At 46.9% G+C, this 18,003-nt stretch overlaps 7 protein-coding genes across 7 annotated transcripts; 4 read left to right on the plus strand and 3 right to left on the minus strand.

Moving 5' to 3' along the window:
• Nucleotides 1-390: 390 nt before the first annotated feature.
• Nucleotides 391-2,378, plus strand: HD556DRAFT_1485636 (uncharacterized protein; the record flags this gene model as incomplete). Its single annotated transcript, XM_041308713.1, has 11 exons — nt 391-611; nt 794-1,047; nt 1,097-1,109; nt 1,161-1,326; nt 1,378-1,457; nt 1,515-1,602; nt 1,654-1,706; nt 1,761-1,943; nt 1,995-2,105; nt 2,188-2,302; nt 2,358-2,378. The coding sequence occupies 11 exons, from the start codon at nt 391-393 to the stop codon at nt 2,376-2,378; spliced, it is 1,305 nt and encodes a 434-aa protein (XP_041158322.1).
• A 348-nt stretch (nt 2,379-2,726) lies between these two features.
• Nucleotides 2,727-3,260, minus strand: HD556DRAFT_1309826 (uncharacterized protein; the record flags this gene model as incomplete). The annotated part of the gene is made up of 1 exon (XM_041300332.1): nt 2,727-3,260. The coding sequence occupies one exon, from the start codon at nt 3,258-3,260 to the stop codon at nt 2,727-2,729; it is 534 nt and encodes a 177-aa protein (XP_041158323.1).
• Nucleotides 3,261-5,567: 2,307 nt separating this feature from the next.
• On the plus strand, nt 5,568-5,948 carry HD556DRAFT_1485638 (uncharacterized protein; the record flags this gene model as incomplete). Its single annotated transcript, XM_041308714.1, has 1 exon — nt 5,568-5,948. One exon carries the CDS (start codon nt 5,568-5,570, stop codon nt 5,946-5,948), a length of 381 nt encoding a protein of 126 aa, XP_041158324.1.
• Nucleotides 5,949-7,671: 1,723 nt separating this feature from the next.
• Nucleotides 7,672-11,725, plus strand: HD556DRAFT_1528372 (uncharacterized protein; the record flags this gene model as incomplete). The annotated part of the gene is made up of 14 exons (XM_041309380.1): nt 7,672-7,838; nt 7,984-8,101; nt 8,163-8,273; nt 8,326-8,505; nt 8,566-8,721; nt 8,771-8,878; nt 8,949-9,092; nt 9,153-9,339; nt 9,368-9,588; nt 9,641-9,785; nt 9,835-9,847; nt 9,897-10,452; nt 10,505-10,820; nt 10,858-11,725. 14 exons carry the CDS (start codon nt 7,672-7,674, stop codon nt 11,508-11,510), a joined length of 3,075 nt encoding a protein of 1,024 aa, XP_041158325.1. The 3' UTR covers nt 11,511-11,725.
• Nucleotides 11,726-12,143: 418 nt separating this feature from the next.
• HD556DRAFT_1485650 (uncharacterized protein) lies at nt 12,144-13,014 on the minus strand (the record flags this gene model as incomplete). The annotated part of the gene is made up of 4 exons (XM_041308715.1): nt 12,805-13,014; nt 12,510-12,753; nt 12,403-12,454; nt 12,144-12,338 (listed from the first exon to the last, which is right to left on the minus strand). Exons 1-4 carry the CDS (start codon nt 12,947-12,949, stop codon nt 12,144-12,146), a joined length of 636 nt encoding a protein of 211 aa, XP_041158326.1. The 5' UTR covers nt 12,950-13,014.
• Nucleotides 13,015-13,882: 868 nt separating this feature from the next.
• On the plus strand, nt 13,883-15,009 carry HD556DRAFT_1384876 (uncharacterized protein). The gene is made up of 3 exons (XM_041303352.1): nt 13,883-14,440; nt 14,497-14,553; nt 14,608-15,009. The coding sequence occupies exons 1-3, from the start codon at nt 14,157-14,159 to the stop codon at nt 14,765-14,767; spliced, it is 501 nt and encodes a 166-aa protein (XP_041158327.1). The 5' UTR covers nt 13,883-14,156; the 3' UTR covers nt 14,768-15,009.
• Nucleotides 15,010-17,065: 2,056 nt separating this feature from the next.
• Nucleotides 17,066-17,914, minus strand: HD556DRAFT_1445148 (uncharacterized protein; the record flags this gene model as incomplete). The annotated part of the gene is made up of 1 exon (XM_041306886.1): nt 17,066-17,914. One exon carries the CDS (start codon nt 17,912-17,914, stop codon nt 17,066-17,068), a length of 849 nt encoding a protein of 282 aa, XP_041158328.1.
• Between the last annotated feature and the right edge of the window lie 89 nt (nt 17,915-18,003).

Consider the following 18,003-nt stretch of genomic DNA (forward strand, 5'->3'; position numbering starts at 1 on the left):
AGTTGTTCCTTGAACCAATTCTGACGAATACTCTGTCGACTTCGTTCGAAGCGGAAATGACACCGGAACACGTCTGACACACAATACGATAGTCAGGCTCGACCACCTTCGATTGGGCGCCTAACCCACCTGCGACAAGGTCACATCGTTTGCCCTTGGGTTCGTTGTTCGTCCTCGCGTTTGTTCGTTTGTTCGTTTGTTCGCTTTTTTTTTTCGCGTTTGTCCTCGCGTTTGTTTGTTCGTCCTCACGTTCACTCGTTTGTCCGCATCTTTTTGTCGCGTTTGTCCCCGCGTTCGCTCGTTTACCCTTGCGTTCGTTCGTTCGCCCTCACGTTCACTCGTTTTTCCGCGTCTGGACTGCAGGTCGTCGATGAATTATATCTCTACTCAATGGAGGGCAAACAGCTTGCTCCAGATTTCGTTGGTGCTACAGAAGTCAATGGCCGCCGAGCACAGTCGCACTTTGTCGTGTTCCTGACTGGGTTTACCAACCCTGGGATTGTGGCACGATACGATTTCGATGAACCAGGTGAAGACAAATGTTGGAGCATTTACCGGTCAACAATAATGGAAAGGCTGGTACCGGATGAGTTCAGCGCTGAGCAAGTCTGGTATGTCCAACTCCCTTCCGACGGTGTCGTGTGGAATCGCCATCTAGAGGAACTGATACTCCTTCACACTTACTAAATGATCTACAAGTAGCTGATGCAATTTTTATTATTACTTTAGACATTTCGTTGAAATGCATCTTCTCCTCGTCCATTCGTTATTCTTTTCCTTCGGCCTTGCTCAGGCAGCTGTCACTGCCTGTGGTCCGCATGTCCAATCACCGTTTGGGACTACGACGGCTGCCTCTGCCTCATATACGGGCTCAGCTTCATATGACCGAACGATATTATAACCACCGCCCCCACCTAGTCCTCCCCCACCCACCCAGTTCAACATGGACCTCCGACCTGCAGAGCGGAGATGTCTCGGGAGTTTCAATTCAACAGCAAGGCTCATTCTTTGGCTTCAGTATAGAGTTTGGTGTTACGACACAAGTCCGTAAGTATTTTGTTCACTCGCATGTGCATCCACTGAACATATCTTGTAGTCGGGCTGAACAGGTAACTAATTCAGTTGCCAAGAAGTACTATAGCATTTACCTCGATTGCCAGTTCTTTCCTCCAAGTCCCGTTTCTCAACCTTATGGCCAACCTGCGACAACGCGGGGGCAGCGTTAGGGTTCGTGTCGGTGGTAATACTCAAGAGACCGCTACCCTAGTGGCCAGTACCCCGGACGGTGCAGCTCTCGAGAAGGACTACGCAGGCATAGCCAACCCTGTAAGTGCTTTTTTTCTTTACTCGATTATCCTGAGACTGAACACCCCCAAGACGGCAACGCTGCCCCTTGTCTTCGCAACTGAGATCATCAAAATGATGGCCGAGATATCTGCACTCACTAATGTCTATTGGTACATGGGTATGCGATACATGATAATACTCTTGTTGTCACTGACCTTCTTGCGCAGTGTGCCGTTCAATGACACTCAGCATTGGCGCTTGCAGATCGCTGAAGTCGGAGAGGCGATGCTCGGAAATTATCTGATTGGTCTACAGGTCAGGGAATCTAACGTATAATACGACAGTCTCTGATTGCTTTTGCTTTAGGGCGGCAATGAACCTGATCTTTACTCAAGGCACGGTCATCGGCCGGATGTAAGGTATTTTTTTGGCCTGACTCCGTATTGATTGTTAACCTTTTTGCAGTCTCATAGCCCTCAGGATTACAAGGATGAATTCGGTCTTCTCATCGACGCAATGAACGCAGACTCTAATATCCCCAACAAAGATCTGCTCATTGGCCCCAATCTGGCTGGCATGTGGAGCCCAACGGATATCTGGGAAACCGGGTTCGCCACAGACTTCAACCAAAACCTTGCTGCGCTGGGTGTTGAAAGGTGAATCACAAATTATTCATCATCATCGTCTTCTGGCTCATAATCGTGAAGGTATCCCACCGATAATTGTGATGCCCAGTTCGGCATAGGAACTCCACGCACTGGCCCAGAGATGTTGCCGACCTTCCTGACACACCAAGCCGGAAAGACCATTGTTCCCTGGTGCTCCCGCTTATGCGCAATCCGTTGGAAAGCCCTTCATCGTGTCAGAAACCAATACAGCATCTTGCGGAGGTTTTCCCAGGTTAAGCGACAGCTTCAGGGCCGCCCTGTGGGGAATCGACTATGCTCTCCAACTAGCATACAGCAATTTCTCAACTGTTCTTTTCCATGTTGGTGGACAGAGCGTGTATTACAATGTACGTTCAACTCGGGTCCTGCCGTCATTCAACCTCTAACCATTGTCCTCTACAGCCCTTTACACGTTCGTATTAATCGTCCTATCTGGATGGTGATTTTTTTAACTGTATTCCTTCGCCTGTGAGAAACCAGTCGACGTACCAACAGTGAACTATTGGTATGAGCTACCTTGCATCATTTTTCTATTGGATGTCAATCAAACTCCCATCGCAGGTCCGGTCTCCTATAAACCATATCGTCAGGAAGCCGAAACTTATTTTTACTCGTTTGCCCTTGCGCTTCCTCGTTTGCCCTCGCGTTCGTTCGTTTGTTCTCGCGTTGACTCGTTTGCTCGTGCGTTCTCTCGTTTGCCCTCGCGTTGACTCGTTTGTTCTTGCGTTCTCTCGTTTGTCCTTGCGTTGACTCGTTTGTCCTTGCGTTTGTTCATTCGTCCTTGCGTTGACTCGTTTGTCCTTGCGTTTGTTCGTTCGTCCTTGCGTTGACTCGTTGGCCCTTGCGTTGACCTGTTTGTCCTCGCGTTCGTTCGTTTGTTCTCGCGTTGACTCGTTTGTCCTTGCGTTGACCCGTTTGTCCTCGCGTTTGTTCGTTTGTTCTTGCATTGGTTCGTTCGTCCTTGCGTTGACTCGTTTGTTCTTGCGTTGGTTCGCTTGTTTGTCCGCGTTTTTGCGCCCCACCTCCTCGCTGCGCCGAGGAGGCGGGGCGCCTCCTGGTTATTATTTTTCCGCGTTTGTCCTTGCGTTTGTTCGTTTGTCCTCGCGTTGACTCGTTTGCTCCTGCGTTCCCTCGTTTGTCCGCGTTTTTTTCTCGCGTTCGTTCGTTTACCCGCAATTTTTTTTTTCGCGTTTGCCCTTGCGTTGACTCCTCTGTCCGCGTTTTTTTCTCGCGTTCACTCGTTTGCTCGTGCGTTCCCTCGTTTGCCCGCGTTTTTTTCTCGCGTTCGTTCGTTTGTCCTCGCATTTGTTCGTTTGTGCTTGCGTTCCCTGGTTTGTCCGCGTTTTTTTTCGCGTTCGTTCGTTTATCCTTGCGTTCCCTCCTTTGTCTGCGTTTTTTTCTCGCGTTTGTTCGTTTGTTCTTGCGTTGACTCGTTTGTCCGCGTTTTTTTCGCGTTTATCCTCGCGTTCGTTCGTTTGTCCTCGCAGTTGTTCGTTTGTCCTTGCGCTCACTCGTTTGTCCTTGCGTTCCCTCGTTTGTCCGTATTTTTTTTCGCGTTTATCATCGTGTTCGTTCGTTTGTCCTTGCGTTGACTCGTTTGTCCGCGTTTATTTTTCGCGTTTGTTCGTTTGTCCTTGCGGTCCTTCGTTTGTCCCCATTTTTTTTTCGCATTTGGCTATCAAACACTATGTTGGTAACGTCCTCTGAGTTATCTTGTCCGCGTTTATCCTCGCGTTCGTTCGTTCGTCCTCGCGTCGACTCGTTTGTCCCCGCGTTCACTCGTTTGACGGTGCGTTCCCTCGTTTGTCCTTGCGTTGACTCGTTTGAAAACCAGGGACCCTATCTACCTCCCACCTCAAGAGGCTGCCTGGCCCTACTGCCCCAACTATTCCAATAATGTGGATCGTGATCAGCAACCCGTTCCCTCGTTTGTTCCCGCGTTCCCTCGTTTGTCCGCATTTTTTTTCGCGTTTGCCCGTGCGTTCCCTCGTTTGTCCTTGCGTTGACTCGTTTGTCCGCGTTTTTTTTCGCGTTCGTTCGTTTGTCCTTGCGTTCCCTCGTTTATCCTTACGTTCACTCGTTTGTCCGCGTCTTTTTGTCGCGTTTGTCCTTACGTTCACTCGTTTGTCCGCGTTTTTTTTCGCGTTTGTTGTTTTCCTGCGTTGTTCCTTCGCGTTTCGTTCTTTTTTTCCGCGTTCGTCCGTTGCCAGCAGCGGTGGGCTTGGCTCTGATCCTGACAGTGTTGATTCTGCCGATTGACCTGTCTTTGGAAGATGGATACATCTCCAGTATAATGGTGCACGCACCTGAAGTCTGAAGGCGCCGCACTTTCTCTCCCATCCCCGCACACCTTCATGTAAGTGCAAGAAGCCTGCCTTTTTCTCCTGTCCACCTCCGCCCATCCATGGGTCTCGAATGAGTGGGAGACTTCATGTACTACATCAGGCTCGTCAAATGTTGACATGAAAGCTGAATTATGAACCGCTGTCTGCTTGCGGTGCCGTCCGTTCAGGCTTTTCATGGTGACTTTCTTTAATAATTGAACAATGCACTTTTAACATTTGTGATCTGAATGAATACCACATAGTGGTGCAAATATGTAGAGAAGTAGCTACCCTGCACATGTAGAGGTCAAAAGTTGAGTTTTTTTACTAGTAGTTGTACAAATGCCCACTGTTTGTTGGATCTTGCATGTCATGGCCCATGGGACACAGAAAATTGATGAATCCTTTAAGTTGGCCTTTCTTATGCACAACTAGCTGCTTTTGCTCCTTGACATCTTGTACCTTCATTTTGTCTGTCGAAACATTGAAAAAAATAATAATTCATGTTTCAATGATTTTCTGTGTGGGACCTGTCAAAACATTGAAAAAAATAATAATTCATGTTTCAATGATTTTCTGTGTGGGACCTGTCAAAATATTGAAAAAACATAATTCATGTTTCAATGATTTTCTGTGTGGGACTTGTCAAAACATTGAAAAAAAAAATTTCATGTTTCAATGATTTTCTGTGTGCGGGACATGATGCAAAAATTGATCATGTTCCTTCAAGGATAATTTTCCATGTATTGTGTGCAGAAAAAAATATATAATTTGTGCATGTTCTGAGGCAGAGTATCCTGCAATCATGTTTCTTTTTTTTTCTCTGAACATAATAAATGTTTTTCAAGTGTTGTGCAGCAGGAATATACTGCAAACATCATTTATTTATTCTTACAAAACATGAGGCATGTTTCATAAATTTCCTCTTACCAAATATACAAATGAATGTTTGAAAGTTTCTTTGCTTTTCCTGAACAAAACATTGTCAAAATATATTTTATTATTTGTTATATGATTTTTCAATGTTCTTGGATCAAACATATGGTGAACAGGATGAAGTAATTGAGATTTTTGATGCACAGAACATTGGAAAAACAGAGGCAAAAAATTTAACATGATTGTAAATTGTTATTTGAAGAATGATGAGTGAAAAATATTGACTGTTTCCCGAGGGAAAATGACACATTTTTATATTATGTCTTGCATACAGAAAATCTTTAATACATTCATTATTTTTTTTCAATGTTTTGATACACAAAATGCAAGGAAATTTCTATCTTCTAATTCAATGTTTTTTGGATGTTTGGTGGAGGAACATGAGGAAATGCCTGCAGTGAATGTAGACTCAGAAACTGGAGAATGGGAGATGGGAGGACAGAAAATTGGGAACAGGAAACAGGGAGAATGGGAGAGACTCAAAAATGGGAGAACAGGAGATGGTAGGATGGAAAAACGGGAGACGGGAGATCGGGAGACGGGAGACGGGAGATGGGAGACGGAGACGGGAGACGGGAGACGGGAGACGGGAGACGGAGACGGGAGACGGGAGACGGGAGACGGGAGACGGGAGACGGGAGACGGGAGACGGGAGACGGGAGACGGGAGACGGGAGGATGGGAGGACATGGGACACAATGGGAGATGGGGGGCAGGGAAAAATGGGAAAATAAATACATTCAATGATACTGTTACATATTTTGTAATTTTATGTTGTGTAGTAGATTGTATCTTTACATTTGTCAAAATCCTGCTCAAAAAACATAGAATGGACTGATCTTATGTACTATATACTTTTATGTGGTGTGATAGATTGTACTTTGAGTTTTTTTGAAAAGCTGCTCATAAATGTATTTCAAAATTATTCAAAATGTACAATTTATTAGGATGCAGCCTGAGGCCAGGAAGCCAAAGGAGGGCGCAGCCCTCCTTGGCTTCCTGTGACGAAGGAACAATGCTCATCAGGAGCCTTCTGAATTATTGGGATGAGGCTGAGGCCAGGAAGCTAAAAAAAGAGTGCGAAGCACTCTTTTTTGCTTCCTGTGCCGAAGGCAGAACGGGTGTGGACTAGTATCCTTTACGCGCCAACCGCAACTTTAGATAGACGCTTGAATCCATCCGACGTTCCACGTGACTCACTGACGCGAAGAAGCTTCACGCTTCGCGTCCGAGCAGCGAGGATACATCCCTGATCTTTTCCTTTCTCTTTCATCGCTTTACAGTACACTTACCAACTGGACCCTTTTTCTCGCCATTCCTTTCCAGTCTTTCTTTCACTCTACCATACGCTCTTCACGCTCCTTCAGGACTAGTCAACTCGTTCAAACGTATATATACGGCGCATGTACTCTCATTTTCGATAGCAGAATCTAACGCAGTGATTCCCCGCTCCAAGTGTCCTCAGAACGTCTCTGAACAGCCGCTCCATCTAGCTCGTCCCAAGTCTATCATCGTTTCATTCGTCAGTCGCGTACTTGTCATCATCATCGTCCCAACTATTGCCTATCTACTTCGTACTCGAACAATTCCCTTCGAACTCGTATAGCCGCCTTACACTCTGGCACTATTGTCACTCGGTGTCGACATGAGGTCCACTACTGTCATTTACGAGTAAGTGACTTTACAGCTTTTCAATTTGCAATTTCGTTCTTGTGCATCTTGGGTCCACTTTGTTGTTACACCAGTAGAATCTAAACATATCTGTGACCTGATCCGGTGTGCACTGATAAGGGGAGATTCCGAACATCATACACGTGTCCTAGGCGTCTAATGATACACGAAGCACAAAAAGGCCCGGTACACGCACCTCTCAAACTGAGATTAAGATTCAGGACGCCCGCAGTCTCTCTAGCAAGTTGTGCTCAACACCATCCACCTCGAGCAGAATGACGGAAGCAGAACACCCCGTCATTCGAATCGTCACCCCCAATCGAACATTTCAAGGTCATCAAATAGTGTCTTAAGAGTCGCAGTCCTCCCGATAGACGCCATGGTGACGTCCTCGTACGACAAGACTCTTCGTCTTTGGGACTTAGAAGACGGTGTTTTATTGAAGATAATGGAGGGGCATTCCGACGCAGTGTATGGACTTGCAGTATCAAGAGATGGGAAATGGATAGCAAGCGGTGATCGTAGTGGAGAGGTCATAGCCTGGAACAGAGACGGCGAATCTCTCACCCAGCCCATCAAAGTCCACTCCAAACTGATATTATCGGTCAACTTTTCCCCAGACAGCACATTGCTAGCGAGTAGCTCATTGACGCCACGTGGAGCTCTGGAGCACAAAACATGGCAGGTGCAAGGAAGTCCAATCAGTTGTGGTGCTCAAGTTCTCTGTGTTCGGTATTCACCATCTGGTGAATATCTTGCCATCGCAACCTCGTCAAATATCCAAATATGGAATCCAAGCAAGAGGATTGCATCGCAAAGTTCCAGGGTCACTTTGCGTATGAAGCATGGAATCAGGCATTAGCGTGGACACCCGATGGCAAACAGCTTCTTTCGGCTGGTACTCATGTTGTCCACCATAAGGATCTGGGATTCGTCGACCTGGAAGCAGGTCGGTGAGCCCTGCAAGGGCCATGCTGAGGCTATCATGATTGCCCTCAACCCTGCCGGCACTCTTTCGCGTCCGCGTCTGAGACCACCAGGTTCACCTTTGGCGGCTTTCGGATCAACAAACCATTGCCATATTCAAACACACCGAAGGGTGTGTTGCGTCGCCTTCTCCATGGATGGCAAGTACATCCTGAGTGGAGGAAAGATCATATTATCTCAAGTGGGCAGTACCTTCGCTAGAGGATGTTCTCAGGACCAGGCAACAGATGTAAGATTCTGTGTATTTTTCATCCCTTCTTCATCTTATTTTCTCCGAGGATGCATTACAGGAAGACACTTTGAAGGAACATGCGGCAAATAATGTGAGTTCTTGTTCTTTGCTCGTCTCCTTGCTTATTGATCCTCAATCTCGATGCCAATGCTCAAACCCTGATTGCGAGGTGTGTTTCTAACCTTCATTCTTACCACACAATTTGATCGTGCGTGATGCAGATCCTCGCCATCAACACGACGGCCCGCGATGCATGCATAGCCGGAGACTTGCTCACTGCTGACAAACTGTTAACACAAGATATCGCCGCCGATGACAATGACTACAAGTCTCATGCGAATCGTTCGTTTGTCAAGGCAAGAAATTCAGACTGGGACCACGCACTTGATGACGCGCTCAAAGTGAGATGCACCATTTCGTCCTGACCTTTTCAAAACAGACTAACTTATATGGCAATGCAGAGCATCAGTATCAAGCCATCCTTGATGGGCTGTATATCCAAGGGCATCGCCCACTGTGGAAAAAAACAGTTCCGGGACGCGATGAAAGCATTTGACATCGCGTTCATGCACGTGGATGCAGACTTGAATAAAACTCGTCTTCTACTCTTGATTAAGGTATGTCAATTGTGTCTTACGTACTCACTACTCACACAACAACCATTAGGCCATCGCCCTTTTCAATGCAAATCAACATGACGAGGCGATTCTGCGCGTCCAAGAGCTAGCTACCACTCGTCCTAATCCAAATTCTCTTGCCTGTGGTGTCGTGGAAGTGAGTGCTCCTGACACAATCAACTCCAGATTCATGCATCGATGCTGATTTTGCGAACCTCGCACTCCAGGCTTATCTACACGTCCAACTGGGAAAGAATGCATCACATGACGCACGTCACAACGAGGCGGCTGGCCACTTCACTGCTGCTGTCAACACTATTGATTTCTCGTCTGTGTCGGCCATCCACTCTAGATACGATGTCTTCGTGGTGGTAGGTTGATTGAAATGCAACCGGAATTTCTTTTTTGTCGCCTCACTGTGCTTTTTCTAGTTATTTGGGTGGGATCTGCGGTCTTTGTGGCGAAATGCACATCAGAATTGGTGCGATGCGCTCCTTCGGGCAGGTAGACTTCCAGAAGCCATCAAAGCATACCGATACATGATGGATAGGGCTGATGAGGCTACAAAAGCACGCTGCCTTGATTGGTCCACTGGCGAGTCTTCTCGATGTAAACCTCGTATGACTCCCATCCTTATCTCACTCAGATTTCAAGCAAGATTGCAATGTTGTCTATGCTGCTGATGGAGTGACTGACCTCGCTGTGGGCGGAGATGAAGCCCTCGCTGCGGGTAATTACGACAAGGCTATCGAGCTTTACTCCGCAGCGATCGATCTCGACTTTGCAACCCATACCACCTTTGCAAACCGCAGTAAAGCGAGGTCGGGAAAAATGCTATGGAACGATGCACTCCTCGATGCGGAAAAGGTGGGATGACAATTACTGTTTCGTACTCAACGCTAATTTTGGTGATACGCAGGTCATTGAACTCGACCCTTCATCTTACTTTGGATATCAGTTGAAGCATGCGGTGCTTCATGGCGCACATAGATATGATGAAGCCATCGAGGCGCTCTCAACCATGCTCTCCAAGTTGGAAAGTGCTCCCGATACAGAAACAAGAAGTACGCCTCAAATAACACATCTTTCAAACATTGTTGACTCTCTGTCCAGACTTGCGCCAACAGTATATTAGTCCATCCGAAGCAGAACATGCTATTGAAGACAGCATTAAGGTCAGCTCGACAACACCCCGCACCGTCTAATCAACACCTCCACTGGGCGCTTATGCAACCGCGAGGCACAGATCAATGCCTTCAGAACAAGCACAGTGTACAAAGAACTTTTGTCATCCACCACGAAACATCCGGACTTTCAAATGGAGCGCATCAAGATGTGGTGTCGACGTACTTCCGTTATGTCATGCTATCGCATAGGTGGGAAGTGACGGAGCCATCACTGCATGACATCCAGAACAAGGTGGTGTACGACTTGGATCCAATCGGTGGCATCGCAAAGTTGCAGTCATTCTGTAGAACTGCTCGTGATAAAGGGTATTGTTGGGCATGGATTGATACCTGTTGCATCGACCAGACTAACAACGTCGAGGTCCAACAATCGGTCAACTCCATGTTTCTGGTATCGCCACTCAGCACTACCATCATCTACCTGTCGGATGTTCCACTTCGTCGCAGTCTGGCACTCGCAGCAGCGCTTGGAATACGCGAGGATGGACAGTTCAAGAATTCTGGCTTCAATGTTTGTACTCTTTTACCAGAAGGATTGGTCGTTGTATCTCGACGATCGCTCTCCCAACCACAAAGATTCTCTTACAATCATGCAGGAGATGGGAGATGTGACGGGAATAGATGCACGAACCCTTGTTGCCTTCCGTCCGGGGATGAGAAACGCCCGGGAGAAACTCCAATGGGTGTCAGCGCGTGTTACCACGTGGCCGGAAGATATTGCATACTCATTGTTTGGTATCTTCGGCGTCAACCTACCTGTCATTTATGGCGAGAAGAAGCAAAAGGCGCTCGGGAGGCTCTTGCAGGAGGTCATAGCTCAGTCGGGCGACATCAGTGCCCTGGACTGGGTGGGGAATCATCTGAATTCAATAGCTGTCTACCAGCCGACATTACTTCATACAAAGCACCACCGTACACCCTGCCATCTCTGTCTGAAGATGCGATTCAGACTTCGGTCTCTTTACTGCGAAACACCGAGGCTATGGAATCAGCTTCAAAGCTTTATACCCTTCTCGATCAGATGAACGCTCCTCGTTTCGCGAACTGCAGACTGCATCTGCCTTGCATAGCATTTCGTGTCACGGCAGTGAAACGGAGTCATACTCAGACCAAGATTCACACAGCACGTATCAGGTCAAGGCAGACGGTCTTCACGACCTGTCAATCACCACGGAGGACAAACTTATTCCATCTTCGTGGACATTTTCCACACGGCAGACGTTCTTACTCGTCCGTCCATGGGATCGTGATCTCCTCGAGCTGCCTGATTTTGCGGAGCTGTTAGGCTTGGCAGCTAGGCTGCCTGACATTGGAGACGACACGCAGAGCGAGGAATCCTATTGGTCTGCGCCTGGGTCTCCATTGCAGGATTCACCTGGCGGGTCCCTTGAAGCAGAGAAGCCGGTTGATTTGGAATCGGGCGAGCGAGCGTTGCGATTGATCGTTCGCCTTGGACAGCGTTTTAGTGCATTTTTGCTAGCGCAGCAGCGTGGGGGAGAATACAGAGAGTCGCATCAGATCGTGCCATCATTGCACAAGTTGACGACACGGCTTTTGCTCAGGACATGGTGGACGTCAAGATACTCGAGATATTGTAGCTAGCAGCTATGTGTATGCATATAGATTTATTACAGGATGATGTCATGGTGTAGGTATCTACCGATTAAACCATGTATTTCAATGCTTCAGGTAGGCATTTATACGAACCTTTGTCTACGACATGCTGTCACTCTGCAATCCACTTATTTTCCCCTCGTAATTCATCAAGACGAATAGCCCAGATGGATTATACGGGAATGGTGATGGCAACGGGTGCATGTATGCATGTCTGTATCGTTGAGCGCGTTACTCTAACGGTCATACTTAGCAGAGTGGACTCCATTGAACAGAGCATCGCAGCGACCCTGATGCAGATCTGACACGTATCTTGTAGTTGCATTGGTAAATGCTACTCCAGTGCGACTCTGATGTGAATCAGCTGTCCAGGCGGCTTATACTAATTCTCGTTGTACTGTAGTATTCGGACTGGGTTGATCGCTAGACGTTCCGGATAATTCAGTTTGCTTGGTACAAGTTTGGGTGGCCAGCTACTTCATTCCAGTAGTATACAAGGAATAATAGGTTTACCTACATAAGCCTCGTCTTAAATATAACGAAACACCATATGTTACATAAAACTACGACGGACCCTCGACCAAATTTCTCCTCCCTGCAGAACAGTCGGTATGTATTTCCCTACACAGTACTGCTAGTTGGTACATGTGCACGGTCCTGGAAGACAATCGAATTCATGCTAGTCTCTGCGTCGGAGTTGGCTACGAGCTTAGCATGATATTCTCGAACACTAAGGATGAGGCGTGGTCCCAGCACAAACATCTGCACGGCCAAAAAAATTTGAAGAGCATCGATGAGTATATCAGCTCCCATAGTCTGTAAATCAGACAGTAATGATAAGCAGTGGTTATAAGCAGATTTTAGCAACAGGTCGGCGCACCGAGATCTCTGGAGAGAGAACCAAAAGTTCGAGGCAAGAGACACAAACAAAGCTAGCATGTGCGAAACTTGAGAAAAAATATAACCAAATTCGCACGACAAGCTCACCTCGCAAAATAAAGCACGTGAGATTTTATCAGCACTCTGAAACACTCCCCGATGGCCAGTCCTGTCGATGGGCTGAGTCGTCGCAGGTCACGGAAATGTTTTACAACAATCCAGACTGAAAGGCACAGTGCTAGGACCTCCCAAACAGTGTTGAGCACCCAAATCATTGAAATCAGAAGCTCTGAGTTGAGATCCTCCCGATATCCAAAATCGCACATATACGTGCCAGAGAGTATGAACTCCTCTGGTGTTCATACAATGAGCTGCGTTCTTCAGGTCAATAAGTAAAGCTTACCCCCTACGAGTTGCTCGAGTACTATTGCCGCGATTACTCCACAGGTGATGTTTACAGCCAGGAAAATAATAACAAGGAAAATAAGCATCGTTCTAGATCTCTGATACATGGCATGCAACCGAGCAATCATGATGACTTGCATCATGTTTCAGTCGAGTCAATATCACTGAGGTGTTGCAGTTGGGTAACTTACCGCACAATATGGCAGCTATGAGCACATTTGTCCCATTTCTTGCGTAGATCATAATATTGCCTAAAACACCGAATTAGTGATCAGCCTCGTACTAAAACCAAACACTCAGACTCACACCTATTGAATCGTTATGTCGAGTCAAGTTCAATGGTTGGAATCTCACTCACCCCTACATATGAGTATATTCATTGGATGAGAGGTGGTCGCGCAATACTCACTGTATCAGTCAGTGACACCGATGGCATAATTACTGTGTTCCGCCAATCAGAAGAAGTGAACACAGCGTACAAGAGACGTACGCAGAACGCTGATACTGGTGATGAGAGATGGGCTGTTAGCACAACGCTATTATGTTGGCCTCCGAACATACACAGAATACGGTAGTCCAATGTAACGTGTCTAAAACAATTTGGAGTCAGTACGACTACCAACCATGCTATCATGATAGCACAATATGAGGTACGAACAGCAAAATACAGCACGGTCATGAGGGACCAATGTTGCCTCTGTCGTGAAATCAGTGTGATCTCCTTGTATTTCCTCCGATATGAGACTCTGCCACCTACCCAGATTAGTTCAATCTATGACATCATTCTTAGCGAGTTGACTGCTCCAGCGACAACATCGACCTACCTCTTGTCCGAGCGTTAGTACTGGAATTACCATGAGAATCTCAACAGAACTCGAACACTATCCTGCTCACCCACTCGTATACCACCACAACGCCGCAGCGACTGCGATATGATCATAAGTCAATGTTAGATCAAGAGACACGGCCGACTGATACGACGAACCGGCCCAGTAGCTGAAAGAAATATTTGAATTGATTATTGGCCACCAACTGGGATCATTTAAGACTACAGTCATAGTATTCGAGGGATGGGGGTGTGAGCTAGTGGGAGATAAGTTGGAGATATTAACAATAGCGTTCGTGCTAGTAGATATACCACCATTCAATATTCAGCGCTTGTATCGCCACAATCAGTATGACCATGATATTGGTAGCCATGAGACCTAAACAATTAGTATGCGTATCCATGTGTTCTAGAGGGAACAAAAAGGAAATTTGTGTTGTTCATAAGTATGACAACTTGTTAGCTAAACATGCTTGGAGGTGCTTTGTTGAAGTTGTCCTAGTTGTACAGATTAGAAAACTAGGATGGGTGGAAAGATATACTATAATCGTGACGGAGTCGGGGACTGGGTGCACAATGCACATGCACCGCTACTAGGGATGCTGTACAAGTTGAGACTCGTGACCAGTAGATCTGTCGTCTTTTGTATACAAGCCAGGACTCCTGAATTGGGACTTCTCAAATTTAAACTTAATTACATAAGTGCTGCTTTTTCGTACGCGTCGACTGGGGTCCAGGGGAGTGCGATTCTGTGTGAATCGTTGAGACAGTCATCAGCTTGTTCATATAATATGGGTGCTCAGCGTAGGTCAGAGTCATTTACTACTAGTACTGTAAGTAATTCACGCCTTTCCAACTTTACAGCTTTTCAATTTGTAATTTTCGCTCTTGTGTGTCTTGGTCCAGTTACATCAGGTCATGGTATGAGTCGACAATCAGTAAACATACCTGTGATCTGATTCGTGCACTGATAAGTAACGGAGATTCAGAGTATCATAGGCTTCAGGCCTCGTGTCCTGGGCGTCTAATGATGTTGAGCTGTGCAGAAGTAGAAAAAGACCCGGTACCTCTGGAACTTAGATCAAGACACCTACAAGCAAGTTGTTTTCAACACCATCCACCCCGGAAAGAATGATGGAAGTGGAACACCCCGCCATTCGAATCACCACGCCCAGTCAAATATTTCAAGGTCATAAAGATACTATTTGGGAAGCGGCAGTCTTTCCCGATAGACGCCGTATGGTGACGGGCTCGTACGACAAGACGCTTCGTCTGTGGGACTTAAAAGACGGTGTTGCATTGAAGATAATGGAGGGCATCGTTCCGGCATACAAGAAGTTGCAGTATCAAGAGACGGGCAATTCATGGCAAGCGGTGATTTCAGTGGAGAGCTCATAGCCTGGAACAGAGATGGCGAATCTCTCACCCTGGACCCAGCCCATCAAAGTCCACTCCAAACGGATATGGTCGCTTGATTTTTCCCCAGACAGCACATTACTGGCGAGCGGCTCATTTGACACCACGGTGGAGCTCTGGAATACCAAAACATGGCAAGTGCAAGGAAATCCAATCAGCTGTGGCGCTGAAGTCCTCTATGTTCGGTATTCACCGTCTGGTGAATGTCTGGCCATCGCAACTACATCAAATATCCAAATATGGAACCCAGGCAAGATGGATTGCATCGCAAAGTTCGAGGGTCACTCTGCGTTCAACGGGGCATATAATTACTCATTAGCATGGACACCCGATGGCAAACAGCTTATTTCGGCTGGTACTCATGCTGATCCTACCATAAGGATATGGGATTCATCGACCTGGAACCAGGTTGGTGAGCCCTGCAAGGGCCATGCTGGGAATATATTCATGATTGCCTTCAATCCTACTGGCACCCTTCTCATGTCCGGATCTGACGACCACCAGGTTCGCCTTTGGCGGCTTTCGGATCGACAAACTGTCGCCATATTCAAACACACCAAAGAGGTGTATTGTGTCGCCTCCTCCACAGATAGCAAGTATATCCTGAGTGGCGGAAAAGATTTTATGATCTCAAAGTGGGCAGTGCCTTCATTGGAGGACGTTCTCAAGGACAAGGCGATAGATGTGAGATTCCGTTCATTTCCGTCCTTTCTTTATCTCATTTCTTACAAGAATGCATTACGGGAAGACACTTTGAAAGAACATGCGGCAAATAGTGTGAGTTCCCGTTCATTTACAGTCGGGTCGTCTTGCATCATGATGTTAATCCTTGATCTTGATGCCAAGGCTCAACAGTCCATTTGCGAGGCTTGTTTTAAACCTTCACTCTTACCACGCAATTTGACCATACGTGATGCAGATCCTCGTCATAGACACGACAACCCGCAATGCGTGCATAACCGGCGACTTGTCTATTGCTGACAGGTTGTTAACACAAAATATCGGCGCTGATGGCAATGATTACAACTCTTATGCGAATCGCTCGTTTGTCATGGCGAGAAAAGCCAATTGGGACCGCGCACTTGATGATGCATTAAAAGTGAGATAGTGTTCTCATCGTGACCTTTTAAAACAGGCTAAGTCATATGGTGATATAGAGTATCAGTATACAGCCATCCTTGATCGGTTGTATTTCACACGGCATCGCCCACTATGGACAACGACAGCTCCGGGATGCGATGAAAGCGTTTGACCTCGCATTCATGTACGTGGACGCAGACTTGAACAAAACTCGTCTTCTACTCTTGATCAAGGTCCGTCAATTGTGTCTCATGTACTCGCTAACTTAGCAACAGAAATATTGTGGCACAAGAGTTGTTCGCCGCGACGAAGACACGATCTGAAATCATTCCTCTGGGTCATGCTTTCCATTTGCATCAATTTTATCGGGCCTTATAGCTAAAAACGCACGGTACTACCTAGCTGCGTACCCAGCTGGCTGCAGCCATATTGCCTGCCTTCCCATTAGCTAGAAATCTCAGGAGAGATTCCAGGTGGAGGACTGGACTTCCACCTGCAGTGCGTGCTTTTCAGATTACTTCAACCATCCGCCTATTGTGAAAGGTCTTGCAAATCTCGCCTCAAAGCTGTCGCCTCCGGGCTCCTTAAAAATTAAACCCAATGGTGGCAAGTCTGCCACTTTCCCGGAAAATCCTGTCACGCACGATGACATGATCTTAGTGCTGAAAGATATCGTAGCAGAGCTCCCAGTAGAACAACCGCCGTCGGAAGATGATGTCCGAAAAGCAAGGGAAAGATATAGAAGTACACAGAGTTCAGTATCTTACCGGGCGCCAAATATCTACAACTGATCATATAGATGAGACAACGGGAACGATCCATATTCCTCCGTGATAGTAGTACAAGCTTAATCATCATCTGGAAGGTGTCCGATCTTCTCGACGTCCAAAAGGATTGAATTTAACATCTCATGACAAATAGCGGCCTTGAGAAGAGATCACATTGGCTTAGAATCGTCATTAAGTACATCGAACAGCCGAGATAAAAAAGAGAGGGCATACTCATTATATCCCGGGGGTTCAGTCCGTCTTTCATCTTCCCACATGTTTGCCAATCGTCTATCAATCCATATCGCACTAGGAACGGGCGATAGCCACGGGATGTCCGGGATGTCCGCTTCACTACGAAGCATTGCATAGCGCGGACCAAGAGGAGGGGGAAAGATTGGACTATTTGGATTGAATCGCCAAGGAGACATGAACCGAACGATCTGTGACCGTCGATTGCCAATGAGGCGGGAGAATTTTTGGACAGCCCAGGCGGTATCAAGAGGTCCGCGTATATTCACAGAAGCAGCAGCAAAATTGGAAAGGAGGGAATGAGCCTTTGCAAGCTCAGCTTTGGTATTCACGACCAGTTCAGATAACGGGTGGTCCAAAGACAGCAAATCTGGATGACGGTCACCGACTGTGACGAATACATCTCGCACCGGCACGTTCGTCTTGCTGTGTGACTGATGCCAGCAGCAACTCGCCCATTGCGAGATGAGGCACACAGAAAAGATGAGGATGGGGACGACCATGGGGAGTTTCTCCCAATATGAGTCAATTGAGTACATGACAACTGAGCAGCTGAGCAGCCATGCAGTATACTCCAAAATCGAGTTCTCGATGGCTTCCTCAAGTGCTAGCGCTACATATCTGGGAAAAACTGCCAGGAAAGGCTGCACAGTGTTACGGCTAGTGAACAGAAGTATGAGCACGGTTGTTATGACTGGCTGCCAGCCTACTGGGGCCAGAAGATAGCAAAGCCCTGTCACAAATGCGGCATCTAGAGGATCATCCATGTTCTGAACGACTGGCTGTGGTAATTTGTAAATGTGACGAGTTGTTTGTCCTTGCTAGAAGTTGAAGGTACTGGTAAACAGGCACAAAT

This window comes from Suillus plorans, assembly GCF_016647745.1.
Source record: "Suillus plorans strain S12 chromosome Unknown HD556scaffold_42, whole genome shotgun sequence".
In the NCBI taxonomy this organism is placed as follows: Eukaryota; Fungi; Basidiomycota; class Agaricomycetes; order Boletales; family Suillaceae; genus Suillus; species Suillus plorans.